Raw genomic sequence first — 25,984 nt, forward strand, 5'->3', positions numbered from 1 at the left:
CATGATGTCGATGTAAAATGAATATTATGGGGGTGCCTGGTATTACAATAAACCTTTTTCTTTTCTGGCCTTGATTCAAATAGGGTGATCAAATTTTTGGGAACTCAAATAAGTATCTTTATATACAATTTGGACCAATCCATTGGTTATATATTGATGGTTTTAACATTTGAAGCATGAGACAATGATGGGAAGACACTTCTTTGCAAATTTTGGCCGAATGTCCCTGTTTAGTTTTTGAACAGATCTCTGTGAAATCAGAACCTCAAACCTCCATCTTTTTTACCAAGTTACCATTTAAAAAGTGGTGACTCTATTGGCATTGGATCGGCAGCCTCGGTAACAAGTTTTCCTTGAAGATCAGTTGGTCAGGTGGTCTCTGTAGAGTCTTCAGTCCTGATCATAGATCTATGGTTGTATCCAATATGGGTCACTTTTCTATCAAATTAACAACATGCAGGCACACGTAATGGATGGTTCCTATCGCTTCTTTATTATATATACCTTATTAGGACAAAAATTTTCCTATTCGGTTCACAAGTTAGAAAACCCTCCAAAGCTCTCTAGTGGTCACACCAAATGGCCCTGTACCCCGTAAGGCGTCTCATAAGTTGCGGATGGCATAAAGTCAGGTTCATCGTAGACTCTACTTGGCTCCTGGAATCCTTCCCATGGTGCTTCTCTTCTTTGACTGGCCTGCTGGATTATTATGGGAAATTAATGGCTGTGGTTACATAATTGTGTGTCTAAATTACCTGAGAACAAGGAACTTACTGTAGCTCCAGGTGGCCATCTTGATCTGGAAGATGGAGGGTAAATTCCTTGTACCTCTTCGTACTCATGGACATCTGAGTCCCCGTACCAGTCTTCATATCCAGCCTCTAAAACAACAAAAGGAGAGAAAATGTGCAAACGTGTATGGACAACATTGGTTTATCAGTGTTCTTCCAAGCACCTTTTAGCCGGTTGCACCACCGGGCACTGTTCAGTAACCACCCGCTGTTTTTGGGTGGTTACTTTAGAGTTGGGTCACAATACACCCGTCTACAATTTCTTCCCGCATTGGGCCATGTGTCATAGGTGTCTGTCTCCTGTATCCCTGGCAATTAACCCCTAGAGTGTAACCTCTTGCTTGCTGGCTGCCTCAACCCTGGCCTTCCTCGACTATCCTTCTGCTTTCTGATTTTACCGTGTTTCCTATTGCCCACCTTGGAGTGTCCAAGGACCGCTACCTGGCAGTAACCAGTGGCGCAACATCCTCACCATCGGAGGCTCTAGAGAACACCTGGTTACTGCTTAGACTCTACACCTTGGCCCTTCTCAGGGTTCACACCACCTTCGTGCAAGCCGTAGCACCCTCTAGTGGCCATGTCTCCCTTAGCGTGTGTTGCTCAACTTCTATAATGCTCATGATTTCAGCACGAGGGGAAACACAACCGCATTAAAGGCAGACTGACAACAAACTAAACAGCAGAGAGGGCCAGTGTTTGTCCTGCATGTTTGGAGAAGTTTACACATTCATGGGGAGAGATCAGAATCATTCACTGCTTTGTGATGGAAACTCTCATTATTTCATAGACAGATCTTTTATAAAGCATAAGTTCAAGGAACAGACAACTCTCTGTTCACATGTATTAGTAGTGATGTTATTACTTACCACTCCAGTCTTGGAGATGGGGGTCCCCTCTCTCAGCGCTTTCATAGTGAGGGGAGAGGGACGGCTGGTAGTCCCTCGTAGGGTAGTAGTAGAGTCCGGACTCTGATGTGCTGTCCTGAGGATATCAACGAACACCAGGTCAGCAAACTTTTCCATAATCATCTTTCACAACCCCTAAGAGTCCATCTCACCTGGTACACGCTGGACCCAGTTTCAGAGCCGCTGTCAATCAGCAATGTCTTCTTGGCTTGAGTATTAATCAGTTCTCCATCTCCATACTCATTGAGGGCACCTTTGGGCATACTGTACAATAATTGAGAATTCATTATAGAAGAACTACTATTGTCATCGACTACTATTGTCATGCTGATCCAATGACTTCAATTCAGTCTCAACGCAGACAAGTCAAAGTAATATCAGAAATCTGCATCTTTTTCTAGGTCCGTGACTCAGAAAGTATGGAAGCCAATGTATCAGTATGACAGCATGCCAACTTAAGCCACAACTCTAGACCTTACCTGTCATCTTTCTTTAGAGCTTCACCTGTAAAAGACAAAAAGAAGTAAAATTAGACATTATAATGTAACACATGATTATAAAAAGATCCATTTGATGTTTATGAGATTGTGTGAAGTGTGTTTCCTGAAGTTGGATGCCCCTGTTAGGGCATTTACCTTCTTTCTTTCTCTTCCTGTGTCTCCTCACCAAGCAGCAGACAAGACCGGCATTAGATATGATAAGCAGAGCCCCTCCTCCTCCCATAGCGGCAAACAAAAATGGTGTCCACGGAAAGGCATCTGGGTAATGAAAGAAAAGTTAATGCACTGACAACAGCGCACCCCAGGGTCACACAAGTTCACAACCCACCCTAATTTGTTTCCTTACCTGCCTTTGGTTCAACCGTTGTTGGCTCTTCTGGTTTTGAGATCTCCACTTGTAAATCCTCTAAATGGAGAATAACTTTTTTAATGAAATTGCCAAAAATTCAGCCTGTCAATCATTACCTAATGGTTTCACAATATATGTATGGTTGATCCAAGTTTTAGAGTCACTTCAGAATTTGGCTCCGAAGTGGTGTGACCTAGCAGTTGGGGAGGAGCATGAAATTGTGGTGATGTGTCAGGGCATCAAGTAGCTGGGTGAATGTTGAGTTAAGGTAAAACCAAGAAGACCTTCCAAGCACATCTGCCTGTGGAGAAGATTTTCATTGAACCTGAAGTCACTGGCTGACTAGCAGTGACAACGATAGCTGTTAACCAAGACAACCAATGAACTATCTAGAAGGGGAATAACAGACTGTGGTATTTCCTACACTTGACAAGCATTCCATTATGTATGTTGGTAATCAAAGTTGATTTGTCCAACTTTTTTTAACATAATAGTATTCTTCATGGGGGTATGGCTTAGTGATCAAGGTGAAGGATGATATAGTGGGTGGCAATGCATGTCAAAAAGTAGAAGATCGAGTAAAGTTCCAACCAGGAACTTATCCTAGGCACATCTGTTCATAAAGAAGCCTACCATTTAGCCTGGAAGCCATCAATGGCTATCCAATCACTAAGTAGATAATCACCCCATGATGGTATTTCTTCCTAAAAGAGCTGCCTGTATGGTGGTCTTGGCTGTAGGTTTACCCAACCTGCCAATATTATGTACATGGTCAGTAAAGAGAATCTGTCAAACTATTCTGAGAATAAGTATTGTTCCGATTTTTAGTTGTCTAACTTGTAAAATCAAACTTTGGCTTCCTGGACAACAAAATGTAAACACAAAGAACCTTCCTTGAATATTTTGGAGCAGCAGTGAAGACCTTTGTATTGGTTGAACATGATGGACTTTTCAAACCTATGTAATGCCCTCCACTACACCCCACTCCATAGGTAACCTTTTGTGGTGATTGTAATGACAGCATCTCCATCTGCGTAGTCACTGTCTCCCAACACATTAATGGCATTGACTGAGAAGTTATAGGCGGTGCCTCCCTTTAGTCCCGTAATAGTGAATACCGTGGACTGTGGTGGGAAGACGTCTACATACATGTAACTGTCCACTCCGCTCCAACGATACCTAAAATAAAATGCAATCAAAAAGAAAAAGATGGTGGTAATTGGTTCTGTGACCTCCCTAATAAAAGGTCCAAAGAAAGCTCCTCCCTTCTCTTCCCCCCAAAGGCATGTCAATGACTTGAAAGGTACGTCCACCCCAAAGTAATATTTCAGCTACAACTGTTGTATGGAGAATACTCCTTATCTGGTCTCCTGTGCTCATGCCCATCATGTATTTGGTTCCTTCCCAGTTTAGGGAGCTCCAACCCCTCCATCATATAGAATAGTTCACCCAGTCCCCATTCCACTCCAAAGTAATATTTGAGCTACAGGTGTTGTACGGAGAACCTCATCATCTGCTCTGCTGTACCCATGTCCATTGTAAAGCTGGTTCCTGCCCAGCCTGGGGTGCTCCAACCCCACCTGTAGCATCCTCCATCACCCATCATAGGATGGTCCTTTGATATGTCAGCTTCATTTTATTCATAACTCACCTGACTCGGAACTTCTGCTCCAGTCCACCATCAAACCCAGCATTCCACCCCAGAGTAGCAGAATTATAGGTATAACTGAGGACTTTCAGATCGGATGGAGGATCTGGTCGGCCTGGATAACAGAAGAAGACAGACGTCAAAGCTGAATTCCACTGTACAGCACTAGAAAGCAGGAATCAGAACCTGCATGTGTAATAAATATGGCTGAATATGACAAACCAACATGCTACAAGGCCTCCAAAAGCAATATTGAACATGGTACTGTATCATATGACTTCTGTAGACTGGTTGGATAGAATTAGCCTTACTGGTGCTGACGAGATGTATAGAGAAGATGTCCAATCCTAGAGCATTGGTCGCTGTGCAGGTGAAGATGGCATAGTCGTGCACCGCACTGACGTTAGCAATGATCAGAGTGCTGGTGTGAATCCACTGCTCATGGGACGTCTGGACCGAGTACCTAAAAGAGACACCAGCATCATGGTGATGAGGGCTAAACATTAAGGTGGTAGGTTTTGGAATCAGATTGAAAGATTAACTCACACAGCAAATCTGAAGGACAAAATCCTTTAAAAAAAAAAGGTTCTTGTTGTTATCAGAGCTCAAAATCTGAAGGTGTCATTTACACACTTTGGGCTCTATTTCCAAATTATTCCCCTGTCAATTGGTTCATTAAATCTGTTTCTTTCTTATTCGTTTCATTGTGATACCTGCGCACTTTTGACAACCGGCCACTAGGTGGCGTAACGAGTCATTGTTTTATTAGGAGACCTGTAGAGAGACCTGACCATCTGTCAGCTAATTTCAGAGGGATTGACTGGGGCGATAATTTAGTAGAGCCCTTAGTGTGTTTTGTTCTGGAAATTCAGTTTGGGAATGACGGAGACTTAGAAGAATTCACTCCATGGCACCTCAAACATAAATATATAGAAAAAAAAGCAAAATGATTCATCCCCACTCCAAAAGCACTGATCCCACCCCTAATAAAGGTGCATAATGAGGCAGTCAAACTGATGGCTGTGGCAGTACATAGTAATGGCATTAGGTGGAGCTGCAAACACATGCAGAGACCTCCCCTGAGGAGCAACCAACCTAAAAGTAAAACAAGGTCACATGACGGATACCTGGGATTCTTGAAATCCAAAGTCACGCCGTTTTTTGCCCAGCTGAATGACACCGTTGGTATACCCTCAGCTTTGCAGACCAGGCCTGTGGAGGTCTTCCCATCTCCTGCCACAGCCACCTTGCTCAGGTGCACCCCCTTCTGTATCTCTGGCTTAACTGCAGGAAAAAGAAAAAAATGCATTTTAGGCTGAATTCCAAGCAGATTTGAAAGAAACAAATTATTCAGCTCCTTGTTCATTGTTAAATGAATGCAGCATTGGTTCAGGTGAAGATGGCATAGTCATGCAGATAACAATATAATGAAAATCTTCTTACAGCGCACAATCAAACGAGCGTCGGCCTTCACGGCTGGAGGGACCCCGTTATCCACCATGCACTCGTAACGTCCGGCGTCTGACCTCTTAGCCTCATTGATAATCAGACGTCCGGTGTGACCTTCAACCTGCCGCTCCAGATCAGACAAATCCCGTTCTTCATCCCCCTGCCAACAGGTAACAGAGCGGCACTCAATTTTTGCGTCAATTTCCAGGTAAATTTCTTTATATAGAGATACAGAGGAGTATAGCATTTGGCCAGAGGGTTTTTATTTTATCCTTGCATCACCTGTTTCACACCTTTTATGATTTTTTATATATTCACACTTTAACATGAATGATTCACACCACACACTCCACTTTCTCATCTGCACCCCCCAAGGAAGTGGATAAAACAAAGAAAATGCCGCTCACCAACCACCTCCATTGGAACATGCTGTCTGTGGCCGGATTGGCATCAGCTGTGCACACAATCTCTGCTCTGCCCCCCAAATCCACCTCTGTGGGGTCCCCAAGACTACGAATAGTCGGAGAATCTGCAAAAGAGACAGAAGATTATTCTGCATTCATCAGGCTTACTCTGTAATTGGGACATTGGAATTGGCTTACTTTGGGTTGTTCACTTAGCAAAGTGAAATACCACCTTGCAAGAAATTCTTCACTTAGCTTAAAGAATGAGATGGATCTCTGCTGACATCAGCCATCCAATCACATGCAAGCAAAAATCTTATTTGTAGATTTTCTTGCACGTAATTGGGGGATCTTTTACCATATTCACCAAGCAAAGTGAAATTTTCCTTGCAAGGTGCCAATTCCCTTTGCTAAGTGAACAGCCTATATATTATCTTTGATAAATCACCCCCAAAGTAATAAGAGATCATTGCTCTCCATATAGCAGGTAGGTACTTACAATGTACATCCAGAGTCACCATCGTGCTGTTTTTCCCTTCTGTGTTCTCGCAGGTCACAGTATAGTCCCCAGAATCTGCACGGCTCACATTCCAAATTTCCAGAGCGCCGGCTCCACGCAAGTGATGCCTGTAAGCTCCCTCTGGGCGGAGATAAGAAGAATAAGACTGTGAATCTTTATTAAATGATCACCCTGTCAATTCACTCTAGAGTCAATCATAATTTTCATTTATACTGATAGCATGTGCAATTTTCAAATTGGTCACTAGATGGCAGAATGAGTAATTGTTTTAATAGGAACTGAAAGGAGAAGTGTGGAGAGAGTCAGCCATCAGTTAGTGAATTTCAGATGAATTGACAGGGGAGTTATTTATAAATACAGCCTTAAAAAATTTTTTTCAATCATATAGCACCAACATCCTCCGTCATTCTGCACCTGAAATATGCATGCAAATTGCAGCACAACACAAAAGCCAGATATTCAGAAAGTAGTACAGGCTGAAGATCAGAACACCAACCAGGCAATCAGCATTTTTTAGAACCAGAGCAGCAATGGCACTTTATATATCTCCCACTATGGGCCAGATTTAAAAAAGCTCTCTGATGGTGATCCAGCGAACCTTGAATGGGTCTCTTCAAAGTAATTTTCTATTTGGTAGCATATGTTTTGAATCCTGGACTAGATCCATTCAAGGTATGCTGGATCACCCAGCTTCATTGGTGAAAGTGTATCCTCCCCAGCCTTGGAGAGCTTTATAAATTAGACCCTATATTCACTTGTATTACTTCTTGTTAACCTCAAGGTGTCACTGTTGCTCTCTGCAGCCTGCATTCAGCTCATTTCATTCATCTCCATTAGCTCCAGCAATAATACCTTCAGGCTATACATTGCAATGAGATTGTATTACAAATAGGGTTTTCAGAACATTTAAATAATGTATGAAAGAACAATAACGCTGCTCTTGTTTAATTCTCAAGGAATAATGAAGCAGTTTCGTGTACGTTAACACAAAACAGCAAGGTAACAGTTTATTTGCTGTTGTATAAGTAAGTTTAGGCATCCCTGCTGGGTAATAATTCAATATTTCTGTACAGATGCTGCTGTAGCTTCAGACAATAAAAAAAAAAAAATTATAAACACCATTAAAAATTATATTATGAGCTTAATGGAAAATGATATCTGGATCATTGATGCCCGCAGGACATTATAAAATAGCAGCAGTCCATTGCTTGAGCATGTTGTGTCTTGTTGGCTCCTGGAAATGCTGCACTGATTTTTATTGGAATCATATTACAGGATAAGCTCCAAAGCTTACACTGCTCATTGCTCCTTATTGGGTCTGATTTATTAATTAGTGCTGAATATCTTTATTTGTTCATTAGGTTTTTCTATCATAGTCTATATTCTCCAGTCTTGGAGAGTTTTAGGAAGTCAGACCCAATATAGTCTATAAATGAGTCCCCTGTCAATGTTCATAATTTTTGTTTATACAGATAGGATTTACTTGTGACAGCTGTGCACTTTGACAAGTGGCCACTAGATGGCAGAAGGAATAACTGTTTTAACAGGAAACATCCAACAAACTGTAGCTATGAAAATTGCCTTCAAATACCTCCACAGTTATTGTCCAACTTACTTTCCGCCCTCATAAAAAAATACACCCCCCCCAGCCGCTCTCTCCGCTCCTCCAATGACCTACTAATGACTTCCTCACTCATAACCTCATCACACGCACGGCTCCAAGACTTTTCTAGAGATGCCCCGATTCTCTAGAATGGTCTCCTCATCCTATTCGGGTTACGCCTACTTTCTGCTCATTTAAAAGAGCCATCAAAACCCAACGCTTTAACCTCACCTACCTATCTTTTTCTGTCCTAAACCCTCACTACTTCCAACCATTTCATTTCCCCCTCCTATTGTGTGATACTTCCCCCGCCTCCTAGATTATAAGCTCTTAGGGTCAGGGTCCTCTCTTCCTTATGTGTCACTGTCTGTCATTTGCAACCCCTATTTAATGTACAGCCCTGCGTAAAATATTGGTGCTATATAAATCCTGTTTAATAATATTAGTAATAATACTATTATTAATAGTAATAATAAATGAAGCACTTCAATAACTCACCTCTGTTAAGTGTTTCTCCCCGCTTTGTCCAGGTGTAGGTGACCTCGGCTGGGTTGGCCCTGATGTGCACCGGGATAAGAGCAGCGCCATGTTCCACCGCCTGCACAACGTTTGGCTGATCGTCGGTGAACTCCGGTGGAACTGAAACAGGGAGATCGGTAACAGTGTGATTTTCCTACTCACTGATCAGCAAAGGAAATGATTGCATGCCAAATGAATATTAACATGTTTATTAACAGTGTAAATGTATATAAAAATAATTCAGGCAAAAATAAATTTCTCGAACCCTTGAGCCTAATAGAATGTCACAGACAAAGCAAAAAGTCAGCAATATTTAGAATTATTTTTAGCTATGAAATATTTAAAAATTAATTTAGTATATTTAGCAATAGTCTGAAAAGATTACAAAATAACAAAACACAAAGGGTTCCTATTTATTAATTATTCCCCCAAACAAAATCTCTGAAAATGGAAAATTCTGTTTTTTTTCTACAGGTCTCCTATTAAAACAATGACTCGTTTTGCCACCTAGTGGCCAACCATCAAACTTGCACAGCTATCACAAAAGACAAAGAATAAGGATGTATAAATAAATGATATTATGACTTTACAGATAAATATTATGATTTATATCATTTTATCCTTGTAAATTTTAAGTAAATTTTAAGTTGTAAAGTTTAAGTGACACCAATGATCTTTTTGGCTTATTTCCCATTGACTATCACACTAATGTATTGTGATATATGGATATAGTCATTATAGCCAGGATTCCCTAAGACCTAAAAGTAATTTCAAGGGTTACCCTATGTAAAAAATGTTGTGAAAGCCTTCCCTTGTACTAATGCTGAAAGTCTAATAAATGCTGAATAGAATAGAAAACACAAAGATGACCTATGAATAAGCTGCTGCTCCTTCACTAGCCAATCACAGCCCTGTCCTAGCTCTATTGCTTAGTATAGGATCGGGTGATGAGGACTGGTACGGCTTGTAAAATTGGATAGAGATTTACAGTTTTGGCACTTAGCACACATAGGAAGTTAAAAACATTCAAAATAGATTATAAAATCCCACTTACATAGGACATTGAGCTTGTAGAACGTGTTGACTCCTTCTTTCAGAACATTGCTGTAAGCCTCGCACGCCACTCGTTTTCCATTATCCGCAGAGGACAAGCTCAGAGTGACTCTGCTGGTGGTCGACTTTCCGCCATATTCAGCGTTTCTCACCCCCAGGTCCTTCCCCTTCAAACTGCAGGCAGAGGTTTGGTTAATGTGTGGCAGCCATGATTCTTGGCACTGGTACAATGGAGGGCCAATACAAAACTGAAAGAAACTTCTAGAACGCGCTTAGCTTGGTGTAACTCACATGACTCCTTGCTTCACCCATGTTATGGTGGACTCGGGGTTGCTGCTGCCACTTCTGCACTCCAGGGTGATGTCACTACCACGTTTGTAGGCTTTGGGCTCGTTGACGATTTTCACATCTATAGGCGGAACTGAAAGTAGAAAAACATGCTGTGATCTCAGATAACTAGTCGTGTATGGACGTTTCATACCACTGAAGGGGTCATTGTGATTGCCTGGATAAGAATGGTAAACCAATCAACCCTTTGGTGAAATTCTAAAGCCTTGGTGGTGATTTCTTTGGTGTGGATTTCAAAGTTTGAGGGCACCTTCAAAACTGGGCCATCAAACCCAATTTGTTAAACTTTTTTTGCACGATTTTTTGGAGTTGACCCTCCACTCTTCTGAGAAGGTCACATATAGGGTGACTGTGGAGATTTTTGCCCATTCAGCCAAATGAATATTTGAACATGGCGTTCAGTAGGGTTGAACTCATGGTTCACTTGTGTTCCACCACCCCAATCTCATCAAACCATATCATTCTTGGAGGTGGCTCTGTGCCCGTGGGTACAGTCATGGTGGAACAGATAAGAACCACCCCCAATCTATAACCACAATGTAAAAAGTTTTGGTATGCTGTGGCATATGTGGAGGTCTTCCTACTTTTGTCTGTAGGTGTGATGGACAGATGACCACAAACAATTGGCCATATAGTCCACCGTGATTGGATCATTAGACGGAGATTGGTCACTTACACTGGATATGGAGCTTAGTGGTTGCCGATAGTATTGTCTTTCCATCGTTGGTGGCATTGCAGCGGTACGTGGCTTGGTTATCACTTGGAACGGTTTCTAGGTTGATCTCCCGGGAGACAATTTTCCCGGCAGTTATCTGTCTTCCATCCGTCACTGTCCTCTTGTCCTGAATGAAGACATCATGGAGCATTTATGATCCATTTTCACCATAAAATATTACAGAAGGGTGTCGTCTGGAAAGACAACTCATCATTCAGTCTTCCAGCTTTATCATTATATCATTTTGCAGATGAGAATATAATGCCATGGGTTCCAAGATCTCTGTGATCAATAAACGTAGGTAAAGATCTTGACCTAATGCAAATATTGGAATTGTATTAGGTGTTGGGCTGGAGAAACCATTGCTAGGACCTAATGCAATTAATAACACTACTTATAGCTGTCCTTTTGAAGGGACTGTTTTTCCTATGAGAAGTATTGGTTGATCTCTGAGTAATTTATTAATTAATGTTTATTTGTTATTGCAGTATTGTATTTTTTATTGTAAGTATGCTAATTTCAATTAATTATGTTTATGTATATGGTTCATAGATCTCAATTTGGTTCCTGATGAAATGGACTCTGCATATGAACGCGTCGAGCGATTATTGAGAATAGCATTTGAAATCACTTTACTATCTGTTTTTAAAGTGTATTTAATATATTTATGATGAACAAAACATTGTTATTTTATAATATTATTTGGTATGTTGAAATTAATTGAGCATTGAAAAAGTGCCCTAAAAAGTTCCTGTTTTTCTTTTTGTATTGTAATGCAAATATTGGGCAGTGACTGGATCATTCAGGGCTACATAAGGTGGGGGGGGTAACATGGGCTTAATATGTAAGAGATACTCATATATCCTCCTAAATGGGGTTAAAATATAAAGGTGATGAAGGGTGTCATTGATGAAGACCTCCATGTTAGACAGGACTGAAGGACAAAGTAACGTAGGACAAAGTAGAGTATTGTGTTGGTAATATACGCTGGCCATTCTGTACATGGCGAGGGTTGATTTGAAGAATAGACCAGGTCTAGTGATGGATTTGCTCCATCTTGTACAAGCGTTGTTGGCAGTGCCTGATATTTTCAGCATTCCAAGTAGAAGAATGTTGCTTACCTTCAGCCAAATGAGTCTCGGTGCTGGATGTCCTCCACTGGAAAAACAGGTCAGCTTGACACGAGTACCGGCGCGGAACCGCATGTCCAGGGGAGGAGCCTCTATCCATATTTTTTGTGGAGGATCTGAAGAACAGGGCACAAATTCAACCCAACAAATAAATTGGGTAAAAAAAAAAACAAATAGACAAGTTATGGTCAAAGGAACAAAAGATGGCAGGCAAACATAAATAGAGCTTTGGATTCCAGAAGTTCTCACGGTCACTTGTTACTCACACTGCACGCTTAGCTGAACACTGTTGGCTTTGGTGTACAGAATGGCTTCATTGAAGGCTTCACATGTCAGCTGCATTCCATTATGTTCTCTCTGCACTACGGTGGTGATATTGGACATGGTCACCTTCCCACCATGGTCAGACTATGGGGGGGAAAAAAGTTTCTTTATTAAGAAGAAAAACTGCTACTTCCATCTCTATCATCATATTGTTTTGCAGAAGAATACAAGGTCATATAATATTTCATAAAGTAGGAATTTGACATTGGCATTGCCAATTCTACGGAATTCTGTGGATTCTATGGACAGCATTCTGGTTGGCACTTACATCGGTTATGGTGACCACCGCATCCCCCAGCTCCACCGGTCCCAGCCACCAGCGGATGTAGACAGGGGGGTTGCTGGAAGCTGTAAAGCATGACAGTGAAAGACTTGTGTTCTCTGCACCACTGGTGGAGCCCAAGATGGTCACTTTAGTGGGAAGAACTGCAGGAAAAAGGAACAGATATGGACATTTTGTATGCTTCAGCTTTGTGTTCTCTGTGTAACATCAACTCCCTTATAAAAAGGTACGACCTTCCTATGTCTCCAGGTAGGAGAGTGACTTAGAAACTTCATTCTCTGCAGATTTAAGGCAACAAATTTAGACAAGTTCCAAAACTTGCTAGACAATGTGAGTGCCCTGGAAAAAAAATGTCAAATGACTATCCAGGTGGTATCTCCAACCAACCTTTCAAATTCTCTCCAAATTGCTACCCTTTATGTTTCCACGGGTACCCCCATCCTGGCTCATTTCTACCTATATGGTGGCAATGCTCAATCGTGGCCGCTTTTAGATCTAAGTTCTTTACTCCCCAGATCAGTCCGTAGGGATCCCAGGATAGAACTCCTCAACCATCGACCAAATTCTCTAACCATCAATTTTACCTGCTGACCCAACTTCTCACTGCTGCAAAGCAATCCATTGCACAATCGAAGAGAACAGATGTTGACCCGGACTTTTGTGCAAGATAAACGGATTCCTCAACTCTACGACACCTGATCTGATCGCCTTGGGAGGACAAGTTCCTACAACGTTACTTTACTCTGCGCTTGTTAACAATTTGAACTTTAGGAATCTTTCTTCACTTCCCCTCATCAGCCTCTGCCCCCCATTTTTTGTAGTTTTGGCCCATCCATGACTATGACATTTTGTCTCCATTATCCCCCCCCCCCCCGGCTTTTACATGTAGCTTTCTCATTGGATCCATGAGACGCTAATCCATAAGTATCACCCCGTCCTGGAACTAATCCACCCCAAACCCTCCATTCTAATGCCAGAACTTCCATGGACAGCAGAGGTCTACCATTTGGAATTTCAATGATAGAGAGGTAACTTGGTTGTTGGGTGAATAGTGCTTGGTCTTGACCTTGGAACAAGTCTATGTACCTACTTGACCTGCCGATCACTTACACACGACATTCAGCGTAATGCTGCTCCGAAGGACCATTGGCGTCACATGATTGACGGCCTCGCAGCTTATGATGGCATTATTATGTTCCGCCTTGACATTTAGGGTCAGTTGACTCCTCGATAACCTCTTCTTAGAATCAGTCTCCCAACGTGTGTACACCACCTCCTCATTCTAGAAGAGAGAGACATGGTGACAAAAGTGGTGCTCTAAAAATGTCTGCCTTTGGGCAATACCAACTTGAAAGGGGTTCAAGCCTCCTACCTCTCCATCCAAATGTACCAATCGTCTTTATTTATACTTGGGGCTCTATTTATAAATTATTTATTGATATTTACACATTTATTTATAAAATTTTCTATTCATTTCCTATTGTGACAGTTGTGCACATATGATGATTGGCCACTAGGTGGCAGAATGAATCATTGTTTTAATAGGAGACCTGTAGAGATATTCAACCATTTGTCAGCAAATTTCAAAAGAATTGTCTGGGGAATCATTTATTTATTTATTTATTTTTGGTGCAAAAATTTGTCTTCGAAAACCAACCTTTAGCCACTGCAGAGTCGCCAAAGGATTCCCACTCGTAGATAGGCAAGTCAGTTTTAATGTTTCATCTGCTTTTACGGAGGGTCCCTCGTAGCCATCAATGGTCGGGGTATTGGGGGGAACTGCAGAGAGTTACAGAGCTGAAAGTAAGAAATATGCAGAACATACAGCAAAAACTACAATGAGCTCATAAAAATTGTATATGCATGGCAAGCAACCATACTGTATGTGAACCGGTGGCATATGTGGACGGAACTGGAGCCAATGGGTTAGAGGAATTAGCAGCCAACTTGTATTTTCACCATGTGATCAAAAAAAAAAAAAACCCTTTTACATCCCTCAAGACTGGGGATAATAATTTTTCCAAAATTTTGGCAAAATTTTCATCAAATTACGGGTAATGGAGAAACCAAAATGAAAAGATTTTTAAAGCGTGGACAATAAATAGCTTTTGAGATTTAGGAAAGCTCTTTTCACCAATCTTGGATCTGCTCTTGTTCCAAAAAATGGCTCGGTGCTTCTATGGGGATCCCTGTTGGCTGAGGACCTCCCTATCTCCACCCCCGATCCTGCCCCGTGCCAAGTTTTACATGCCAGCAGGAATGGTGGGTATTGTGATGATATATGGAACCAGTATCGTATATTCTCACATAGCACATTCATGGTGAAGCTCACGGTCAATGGTGCCTGAAGAGCCGCATTGGTGGCAGAGCAGACCAGGAGGTTTCCGTTATCTGTGCTCTGTGGAGTTATTCTGTAATAGGAAAAGAAAAAGTTCAGCTTTATTTAAAGGGCCCTCTAAGATCACATGCCCTATTTAATGTACAGCGCTGCGTAATATGTTGGCGCTATATAAATCCTGTTTAATAATAATAATAATAATAATTCTAACTCATAACTTATCGTTATGTAACTTTGTAGAAAATTTGGCCAAATTTTGTGGACACCAGACTGTCACACCTATATTATCTTGTTGGACGTCCCATTCCAAAGCCGGGGCTTATAATATGGAGGAGCACCTAGAAAGCTCTGGAGGACCCCTGGCTGAGATACTTTGCAGTTAAAAACCTTATGGGTAAGTAGGAGATGGAGATTATCACCATAACGTCTCACAAACCAAGATAAAGCATTTTGCTTTAATGACAGGTTCACTTTAAAGTCCTCACCATACAGCCGCCACTCACTTTGCTGTTATCTCTGTATTCTCCAGCTTTTCTTCTGACCCGGGACTGTTACTACTGGATTCAGCAGTGACTTCCACACCACCTGCACATAAAAAGGGGCATCAGAATTTTATTACCACTAGGTGGCACTTAAGTCCCTCTTAACTAACCATTCTTGAGCCGCAGAGGATCACAGCAACCGATCCCAGAAACTATTTGGATTACCATGCACAATCGATCTGATTAATGCCGACCTATCATCACATTTTTAAGTTTATAACAGTTGTTTATACAAGAAAAAAAAAAATATTTTTAATAAAACAATTTTTTAAGATTTGGAGGGAACCCTCTCCCTTTTTCTCTAAGGCTCTATTTATAAATGATCCCCCTGTCAATTCATCTGAACTTTGCTGACTGATGGTCAACATTTCTCATTTCAGTTCCTATTAAAACAATGACTCGTTCTGTCACCTAGTGGCCAGTTGTAAGAAGTGCACAGCTGTCACAATAGGAAATGAATGGGAAAGAAACAAATTTTAGGAGTGAATTGGCAGGGGAATAATTTATTATGAGAGCCCCTTGATCAACTGGGCAATAAATTGACAGCTATTAATAAATAATAATAAATAGCAATGACTGATTTTATCAAATTGCCACATTCATGGCCATCATTATACTGCCTGCGAAGTATGTTGAAATGCTATCTTCAGATTGTAGCATAAAGTGAAACAATGTAGCATTCACTGCTGGAATAATATTTTTATATAAAAACACAATATTATGAAAGAAACAATAAACGTTTTATGTTGAATTTGTTTTGGAATGATTTTTGTAGGAGCTATGTTACATTTCCAATAATGTATCCTAAAATTCTTCACAAATTGGGTAATAGAATGAAAGCGGAAAGTAATAAAAAGGGGATTAGGTGGGTAAAGTGTTGCTGTAATCTTTCCTTTAAAATGGAAATTATGTTTTAAAATTAAAAGCCACAAGATTATTTTTTTTTCCATTTTGGTGACTTTTTTTACATTTGTGATCTGATCTTTGGATTTTCCTATTTATAGAAACATCTCATGGCCATTAATTAGGTTTATGAAGAAAGTGACCATAAAGGGCTCTATTAATAAATTATTCCCCCAGTCAATTCCTCTGAAATTTGCTGACAGAGGGCCAATTCTCTTCCCCTTCAGTTCCTATTAAAACAATGGCTCATTCTGCCATCTAGTGGCCAATCCCGAAACGTGCACAGCAGTCACAATAGGAAATGAATAAATATTATAGGTGAATCGACAGGGGAATCATTTGTAGAGCCCAAAGCTTTTCCTAAGTAGGTATCATTTTATGGCCATTTTTTAAGCCTTTAATCATCAGTCTGTCAGCATTTCAACCTTTAAAACAATCAACTAATATTTTAATGGAAAATTAGAATTCTATCGAATTTACAGTTCTGATATGATCTTTATTTTTAAATAGAAAAATTTATTAGGTTTATGAAGAAAGTGACCATAAAGGGCTATAGAATTCTAATATAGTAATTTGGAATTCTAATATGGAATATTTAGCTTAAATAATTGCAGAATTAAACAGCAGTGATGGACAGGATCCTCTTTTTACCAAATAATACCAAACTAACCAATCTGGTTCTTCTTACTTTTGGTAATAGCCAGAACTGCAGCCGGTTTGGCATTTTCGGTGCTGCAAGTTACCGAATATTCCTCCCCATAGACCCAGGTTACTGTGCTGCCGGCCACATGATCCCTAAATATCGGCATTTCTGGGGGGACTGGTGGGAGAGAAATGAAAAGGTTCCAATTAGCATTCATGATTTATAGAAATAATTACCAATAAAATGATATACAGCATTTCCATATATACAGAATACATAATGACCTCGTCTTCTAATCAGCGGCGCTCAGATACTCACTCAATACATTTAATAGAGCCGTAATGGAGATGATGCCAAGGCTGACTTCTGACCTCCCCACCTGGCAGTGGTATTGTGCATCATCGGAGAGGTCAGAGCGCTCGATGCGAAGGTTGTACTCCCCTGCAGGAAGAGTAAATAGATCGGCCTCGTTAGAAATAATTAATAGTACAGTAAACACCTGTGTGGGCCTCCTGTGGATACGCAGATATATTTATAGATGGAAATCAGATTTTAAATGATATTACAGCATTAATGGCGCTGCGTGCTGCTTAGGAAAACAGTCAAGGGAGGTGACAGAGAGGCGGCACAAGACAAATGCAAATCCTCATCAACCCTGTAATCAAGGGCTGTATCTATGTATAAGGCATCATAGCAAAACTATTAACTAAGGGCAGACTATGAATCTGCAAATGTCAGAAATATCAGAATTAAGCTTTAAAACAAACTGACCTCTGTAGCTGCAGCCAATGTGGAGCAATTCATCAGTAATTTTACAATGGGAATTCTAATATATTAGTAGCTTGTTTGCTCTCCCCTCCCAGCAGTGATTTCTACAGAAAACACAAAACAGATGGCATGGAGAAGAGGAAAGAGCAGAGTGCTGATACCTGAGGATTCTGCTGTTTCTCTTGTAAATTTTGCAAATGAATTTCTCCACGATGCCTGCAGCTATAGAGATAAATGAGGGCCTATTTTAAAGCTTGCTACTCATAAAGGGTACCTTTACCTATTTTATCTATATCTTTAAGCACATCTCTATTTTATAGCAATCCATTTCATACAAATAAATTTGCCTTAAGATCTTGCCAGCTGCATACATTACTGGGTGGCCTGACAGCCTTGGAACCAGCCCCCCTTCCCCCCACGCCTTTGATCCTTATAGAATTTGCTTGGTCTTCTAATGCTATAGTTATTCCCATTTTTGATTTGGTGATTAATTTCTCCCATTTTAAACAAGATAATATTTGAGACCTGACCGTGACTTTATTGGCGCAGTGTTGTTTCATTCCACTAGAGGGTGCAATCTACATGAAGAATTTGCAGAATAGTTACTATCAATGCTCCTTGTGCTGCACCCTTCCTGCAGTCTATTACAACCTCATACATTGTGTTTTTATATTTCATTATGATTTTTATTTTTTATGTTATCACTAGGGGTCAACCCCATGATATTCTGGGAAATAAATCAATACATATATATAAAGAGAAATAATATAGAACAATAAAAAAATGCAATAAAAAATAATATATATATATAAAATAGCAAAACTGCTCACCTTTTTTGGGGTCTCCGACCATGCTGTACCGGGGGAATCCGGGGATCCTGCGGTCTGGCCCCAGTAGAAGCCCATTTTTCACCCATTGTACCATGCCGGACGCATGCTCCACTTCACAGATGAACACCTGGGTGGTTCCTTGCACCACTGTTACATTGTCAGGTTGTACACGGAATGCTTGCTGTGTGGCGGATACACCTGGGGGAGAACGTGGCAGGTATAGGTTTCACTATCTGCTGCTGCAGCCGTTTTCTGGTATATAGACTGTAAGCTCTTCTACAACTTATTAGCTATTGTAGCAGCTGCACCCATCATAGCTGCTGTTACCCATATAACACTGGATGTACCGCAACACATCATACCAGCTATACCCCCTATATTACACCAGCCGTGCCCTGACATTGTACCAGCTGCACCCATAGACATCATACTGGGTTTCCCCCACTCACATCATAGCAGATACCCTATATAACATACTAGATGTACCCCAACACATCATACCCCCCTACATCACACCAGCCATGCCCTGACCAGCTGCACCCTAAGACATCATAACATACATATACATAGTTACCCCCATAAAATACATCATACATATATATCCCCCCCCCCCCAGATCATAACCGCTATACCCCTATACAGTGTATTGGATGTACCCTGACATCAGATGTACCCCAACACATCAAACCTGCTGTACCCTTATAACATCTAGTAGATTTAACCCAATCACATTATCCCTATACCTGACATCAGCTTTGCCCTCACATCGTACCATTTGTACCCCAACACATTTAGAGCAGCTGTACCCCATACATCATACAAAATGTATTCCCGCACATTTGTATCAGCTGAGCCTCTATACATCATACCAGCTGTACCCCATACATGGTGTCCGGGGTACATACCATCCATCCCCCATGCGATATACCAGCTGTACCCCCATAAATTGTACAAGTTGCACCCCCCACACAACACTGACTACTTATACCATTTCCAAAGATATGACATTCCACAAACCTTGGAGAAGACCCAAGCAGATGAGTATGATGGGAATAGAAGCCATGTTCTACTAGAAGGAGGACGCACCTGAAACATAGAAACATCATGAGTTACATACTAACCCAACATTACAACACCATAACTTATATGGAGGGCTCAGTCCATTCTGCAGATCCACGATCATTTCCACCATCACATAATTTACAGATTATGGTTATTCTACCGATGATGCAAATGATAGAAAAGCCTCAGGACCAGAAGAACCCATCACTAGGGTCATGGACCTGGAGATAGAAAGTAAGAGGACCATCATGGTGCCACCAATGGACATTTTAAATGTGAAGGTGAAACATCGGTACTTGTCATTTGGACCATAGGCGTATTCTGTTCTCAGCAATCATTACTTTGTACCTACAATGTATCTCTTTCTTTATCAATATTAATCTATAGATTGTTCTATAAAACATGGGAAGTGTCCTGACGTCATTCCAACACCTCTACATCTACTAATGGTCTGTAGATCTTCCAAAGAGAACCATTCGTTTAGAAAATTTGAGTTGAATTTGGTAATATAGGCAACAGGCATGAGGACGGAGAATTCTTGCTGGGAATCATTTGTTCTCATTCTAATTATTCTATAGATAACTTAAAGAGGCCCTGTCATGCCTTTAAAGATGTAAAATCCATAAGTAAAAGACTTACTGAACTAATGCCACTTACCCCATAAAGTTTATACAGCGATAGGTTGGCCAATATTAATAATGTGATATTAACCATTCCTGTTTAGGTAGCGAGATACATTTCATACATACCAGACCAGGAATAAATAATCTCTTTCTACTGCAGACATTCTCAGCCAGGGTTACTCCAGAGATTGGTAGAGGTTCCTCCAGCTTTGGTGATGTGATGGTGACCTCCTAGGTTTGTGCCACTTGGTAGAATGCAAAGCTCCTTTTAGCTATCTGTACGGGGGGCATTTATCCATTGATCTTCTATGGTTTTAGAAGAAGTTCCTTAAGACCTGAACATCACTTTAAGGGATAAATGGCTTCTCTACTGTCTATGGTTCCTATAGAGGTTCCTTGAGCGATGAGCAATGTGTGCCTCTCAGGTCAGACTAAGTGACACCAATTCCATCGATAAGGGCGTCATTCTTCCCTATAATACCTATAACCTTGAAACCTGAAGGTTATTTCACGTGTTTGCCCATGGTATAAAGGTCAGGAAAGCCTTGTCTATGGCGGCAGGATGGGTGGTCATCATCAGCATTGATGTATCGGAGAAGGTGAAACAAATTCATGATAAAAATAATATAAAGGTTCCATAGAACGACTTACCTGATCTGTGCAAGAGAAATTCTGTGTTCTTCTATCAGGAATCGTTGAGTAGATCAGACGTCACAGTCATACTTCACAGTGTTCATTGCTCCCTCCGAAAGTATCCTGGAAGTGTTGCTGTGACCCCCCCCCAGTGTCTGTGACTCCTCGTATGCTCTCCTTCCTCTCTCTGTGTCTCTCTCTTCCTTACTCTATATTTTCAGTCTGTCCTAGATGTCTCTACCCTTTGACCATTTACCATTGGAGCTCTTTTTTTCCTCCTTTATCTCTATTTTACTTTTTCTCTGATCTTTTTTTTGTATTTCTTTTCTTTTACCCCTTTTCTCTCCCTTTATTCTCTCCCTGACCCCTCTCCCCCTCTCTCTCTCTCTCTCTCTCTCTTTCTCTTTTTCTCTCTCTCTCCTCTCTCTCTCCTTCTCTCTCTCTCTCTCTCTCTCTCTCTCTCTCTCTCTCTCTCTCCTTCTTCCTCTCTCTTTCTTTCTTCTCTCTTCTCTCCCTATCACTTTTTCCTTTTCTCTGATCCCCTCTTTCTGTATTTCTTTTCCTCTCTTCCTTTATTCTCTCCCTGATCCCCTCTTCCTCTCTCCTCTTCTCTCTGTCCCTCTCTCACTATCCCTCTCTCCTCTCCTTGCTGTCTCTCCTCCCTGTCTCTGGTGGGAGTCAGTCTTATCCAGCATTTCTTAGACTGACGCATCATTATTATTCCAATATCCTGGACATGCAGCGTCCCCCCCACACACTACACATGACAGGACCCAACTGGCCAATATGTGACCCATCACTGCCCGGATGTCGGCGCACTCCATCGCCCTCATATCTGTGCACACAATTGTCAATGCTGAGTATAATAATATAATGTAAAATATTGGTATGTAGTGTAGGATAAAATAAAATTAAAACAAATGCTGCCTGTGAAGTTCCTGCTGCTCTAAGCCCGGGTCTGGTATAGATTTTCACATAATGAAATCCGCAGCACAATGCAAACTTAGAGCTCAGGCTGGAGATAGATCATCGTCTATAGAAACACCGGAGATTGTCATTGGGCTGATAGATCTGCTCTGACAGGGAGAGAATACAACTAAATACCAGCACAACCACTGATTCCTGTATTAATATACCAATGAATTGAGTTTCTTACAAATGCCAGTTACTGATTGGTTGTTTAGAGTATTTCTAAACCCTAAATGGAAAATCTCACATATCGCAGCTGAGATTCTACAATTGCCGGTTCCTGATTGGTTGTTTTCAAAGTTGAAAAATGTAATATATTACGATACGATCCTGACAGTAACACACTCCCTGCCAAGGGTGACAAGACAGAGATGCCATTTCTGGGCCCCATACTAGGTAACTGTCTAGGGCCCCCTAGACTTCTTCCAATGCTGCAATAAACAAGCCAACCGGGAGAGAATACGAGACGTTCATTGTTAGAGTCTTCATGCACTTTAAGTAATGGAGTTATTCATTTCATCTGGCAAAACTATGCGGCGATTGCGGCCGGCCGCCTGGCATCATTTTGCATCTCCCATTTTCTAATTATCGCAGCGAGCGGTTTCGAATCCACTCATAAATCCACAAACGATTACAGATCATTAACAGTTTCACCCAGAATTTTCACTAAGTACAGAAAAATGTAACTGAATCCCCACATTCATCACTTTTTTTTTTTTAATCAGCCTCTTTGTGACCTCAGCACGCGCCGTTCCATCCGCACGCAGCCGCGCTCTGCCTTCCAATTATCTCTGCTGATTTCCCAGCTGCCAATTAGTCTTAATTAATTGACTGCAGATTAAAAATACCCTTATCAGTGAATTTCACTTATCGGCAATGGGAATCAATGGGAAGTAACAGAAGCGGGGTATTATCTGGCGGATGGTTGGCGTCATGTGACCGCCGTGCTGGCATGGCAGGGAACAACGAAAAGAGCTTCATGTGTTCGGATGGGGAACAATATTTTAATTTCAGTTTTTTATTAGTTTTTATTAGGGAGAGGAATTACTTTTTGCTGTAACTTGAGAACTCATTTATATATTACTAAGTGCGCCCCCTAGTGGAGACCTGTATGCCAAGCAGTAGAGTCAGCACTTTTGTTGGTCTCTAGTCCTACAACTGACATTTACACATCTGTTAATAGTAAATCCCAGAATATGATATTTTCTGATCCTAGGCATACATGTAAGAATATGTTCATATATTATTTAGTGCGCCCCCTATTGGAGATCTGTATGTCAAGCAGTAGAGTCAGCACTTTTGTTGGTCTCTAGTCCTACAACTGACATTTACACATCTGTTAATAGTAAATCCGAGAATATGATATTTTCTGATCCTATTCATACATGTAAGAAAATGTTCGTATATTATTTAGTGCGCCCCCTATTGGAGATCTGTATGTCAAGCAGTGGAGTCAGCACTTTTGTGGGTCTCTAGTTCAAGAACTGACATTTATAAATCTCTTGAAGGTATTTCTCAGAATCTCCTAGCCATAAATGTGAGAACAGGTTTATATATTAGTTAGTGCGCCCCCTGGTGGAGACCTGCATGTCAAGTAGTGGAGTCAGCACCCCTGAGGGTGTCCAGTTCTAGAACTTAAATTTATACTCCTCTTGAAAAGAAATTTCTACATCTGTCGATCGTATACTTGAGAATCTGATATAATCTGATCCTAGTCATACATGTGAGAACAGGTTCATATATTATTTATTGATATTTAGTGCGCCCCCTAGTGGAGACCTGTACATCGGGCAGTAGAATAAGCACTTTTGTGGGTCTCTGGCCACACAATTAAGGAATTTAGTAACATAGGGTTCTCTTCTCATCATTAAATTTCTTTTTGGGGTTTTATCACCCAAAAATAATTCATGCATATAGTATGTAATATATGGGTGAAACTTGAAAACAATCCTAAAAAACAGTAAAAACAGCCTCAATTTTCACATCAGGGTCTGTTTATAAAGCAGTGAATCTCACATCATGAAACTTCATATCTAATGGAAACATAGGAAGGCCAGGAGGAGTCTCCACTAGAGAATTTTTGGTGAATGTCAGATTCACTGCTTTAGAAATAGACCCCATTGATTCCAATGTATTTTTTCAAAAAGAAAAAATTAGGCAAAAAAAGATTAGGGAAATTGGATTTTTTTATTCACTCATCCACATTGGGGAGGTCTTCAGGTTTCCTACTGATCCAAGATATGATCCACTTCTCATTGCAACATTTTTTCACTATTTTTTTTAACTTTTTAGATTGCAAAATTCTGTTGTCTAACTTTTTCATCACTGGGTGGAGAAACAAGCAGATCTATTTATAAACCTGTGGATCTGTCATTCACCCAACATTCTCTGCAAGAGAATACATTAGGGCCATTGAGAACACATGGGGCTGTATTTATAAATTATTCCCCCATACTATTCCACTGAAATTCGCTGACAGATGGTTCTATCTCTCTACAGGTCTCCTATTAAAACAATGACTCGTCCTGCCATCTAGTGGCCAATCATCAAAATTGCACAGCTGTCACGATAGGAAATTAAATTAAATGAATAGTATGAGTGAATTTACAGGGGAATCATTTATAACTAGAGCCCATGGAGGTCTGTTTTTTAAAGCAGTGAGTCTGAAATTCACTAAACATTCCCTGATGTAGAACCTTCCAGGTTTATGTGTTTCAATGGCATTAATTCTAAACTAAGGAATGTTTCAGTGAATGTCATATTCCCCATTTTATTAATAGACCCCCATGCAGTAATAAATTCTCTAACAGGGAATGTTGTGTGAATGTCAGATTACCTGCTTTCTAAGCAGACCCCATATAGGAATGTAGTTTGTAGATCTGTGAATCTTTCACTCCTGTGTTGCTGACACATGCTGGCCCATCTGTCATGTGAATGGAGGGAGTCGTACCTTCTCCCACATACTGCTGGATAATTGCACAAACACCAACCGACTTCATTAACTCCAAACTGTGTGAACGACTGGCTGATTCCCATTTAACTCTTGCATTGCCTTGCATTGATTGGGCGTTTTCTGGGGAAACTTTAGACTTGGGTTGTCACCGTGGGGTCACTGATGTTTGTTTTGGGAGGAAATGGAGAAATGGCTTTGGTGTAACATTAGAAATGTAACATCTGTTCTGTTTCTGAATTTTTTAACACGCCAAATGTTGTATAAATAAACATGACATATGACTATGGTAGGGACATTAGATTGTGAGCTCCTTTGAGGGACAGCTAGTCACATAACTATGGACTTTGTACAGCGCTGCGTAATATGATGGCGCTATATAAAAACTGTGTAATAATATTAATATTATTGACGACCAATCCTAAAGCAGAACTGAATGCTTTTTCAAAATATTGCGACCATGCAATTGTCCCTCCTGCAATAAAATAATCTACCTGGTCCCAGTTTCTTAATACACTCACCTGTACCAGCTCACTTTCAGGTGCCGCCATCTTCCTCCTCTTCTTATTGGTTCTGATGTTCAGACTTATTGATTGGCCCGGTGAGGATGACGTGCATTCTGTCCCTGCAGCCCCAGGGGGAACCCGGTACATCCCAACATTGTATGCTGAGCCATGCATGAGTTTTGGTAAAGAAGGCAAGCAAGTGTAATATTTTGCATCATCACTCGTCCCTTCTGCAATAATAACCAAGTTTTTTTTTTTTGCAGAACTACAGTTTTGCTTTAAGCTACATTTACATGCTAGATAATTGTTGGCCAATATGAATAAATCATTTTGGGTGAAAATCTAAAAGCAGTCTAATTGGGGCCAGTATATGGAGCTCTGCAAGTGGATTACCAATACATTCCCACTGCTCATAGATAAGGCTTGAGTGACTCAGATTCTATGCAATGACCCCCCCTGTCCAGTGGGGGGCTGTATTTGGAGCCATGCAAATGAATCACCTGGTGGCCCCTAGACATTCCCATTGCTCATAGATAAGGCTTGAGGGACCCACATCCTATGCAATGAACCACCTGTCCAATGGGGGGGTATTTTGATCTCTGCAAATGGATTACCTGTTGGCCCAAAGACATTCCCATTTCTCATAGATAAGGCTTGAGGGACCCACATCCTATGC

At 40.9% G+C, this 25,984-nt stretch overlaps 1 protein-coding gene across 2 annotated transcripts; it reads right to left on the reverse strand.

Annotated features, from left to right (window-relative positions):
* Positions 1-472: 472 nt before the first annotated feature.
* Positions 473-21,497, reverse strand: NPHS1 (NPHS1 adhesion molecule, nephrin). 2 transcript variants are annotated; one of them, XM_072425600.1, is made up of 30 exons: positions 20,902-21,497; positions 19,583-19,651; positions 18,566-18,763; positions 17,286-17,408; positions 17,013-17,144; positions 15,383-15,464; positions 14,849-14,952; positions 14,199-14,320; positions 13,652-13,823; positions 12,527-12,684; positions 12,201-12,342; positions 11,926-12,050; positions 10,766-10,931; positions 10,033-10,162; positions 9,743-9,915; positions 8,668-8,808; positions 6,546-6,686; positions 6,050-6,171; positions 5,637-5,802; positions 5,321-5,477; positions 4,505-4,656; positions 4,197-4,308; positions 3,543-3,724; positions 2,543-2,602; positions 2,332-2,454; positions 2,176-2,200; positions 1,849-1,960; positions 1,658-1,772; positions 775-881; positions 473-696 (listed from the first exon to the last, which is right to left on the reverse strand). In XM_072425600.1, the coding sequence occupies exons 2-30, from the start codon at positions 19,626-19,628 to the stop codon at positions 571-573; spliced, it is 3,714 nt and encodes a 1,237-aa protein (XP_072281701.1). In that variant the 5' UTR covers positions 19,629-19,651; positions 20,902-21,497; the 3' UTR covers positions 473-570. The 2 variants fall into 2 exon arrangements, with proteins under 2 accessions (XP_072281701.1, XP_072281700.1); XM_072425599.1 differs by having other exon boundaries at positions 473-699.
* Positions 21,498-25,984: the final 4,487 nt, after the last annotated feature.

This window comes from Pyxicephalus adspersus, chromosome 11, assembly GCF_032062135.1.
Source record: "Pyxicephalus adspersus chromosome 11, UCB_Pads_2.0, whole genome shotgun sequence".
NCBI lineage: Eukaryota > Metazoa > Chordata > Amphibia > Anura > Pyxicephalidae > Pyxicephalus > Pyxicephalus adspersus.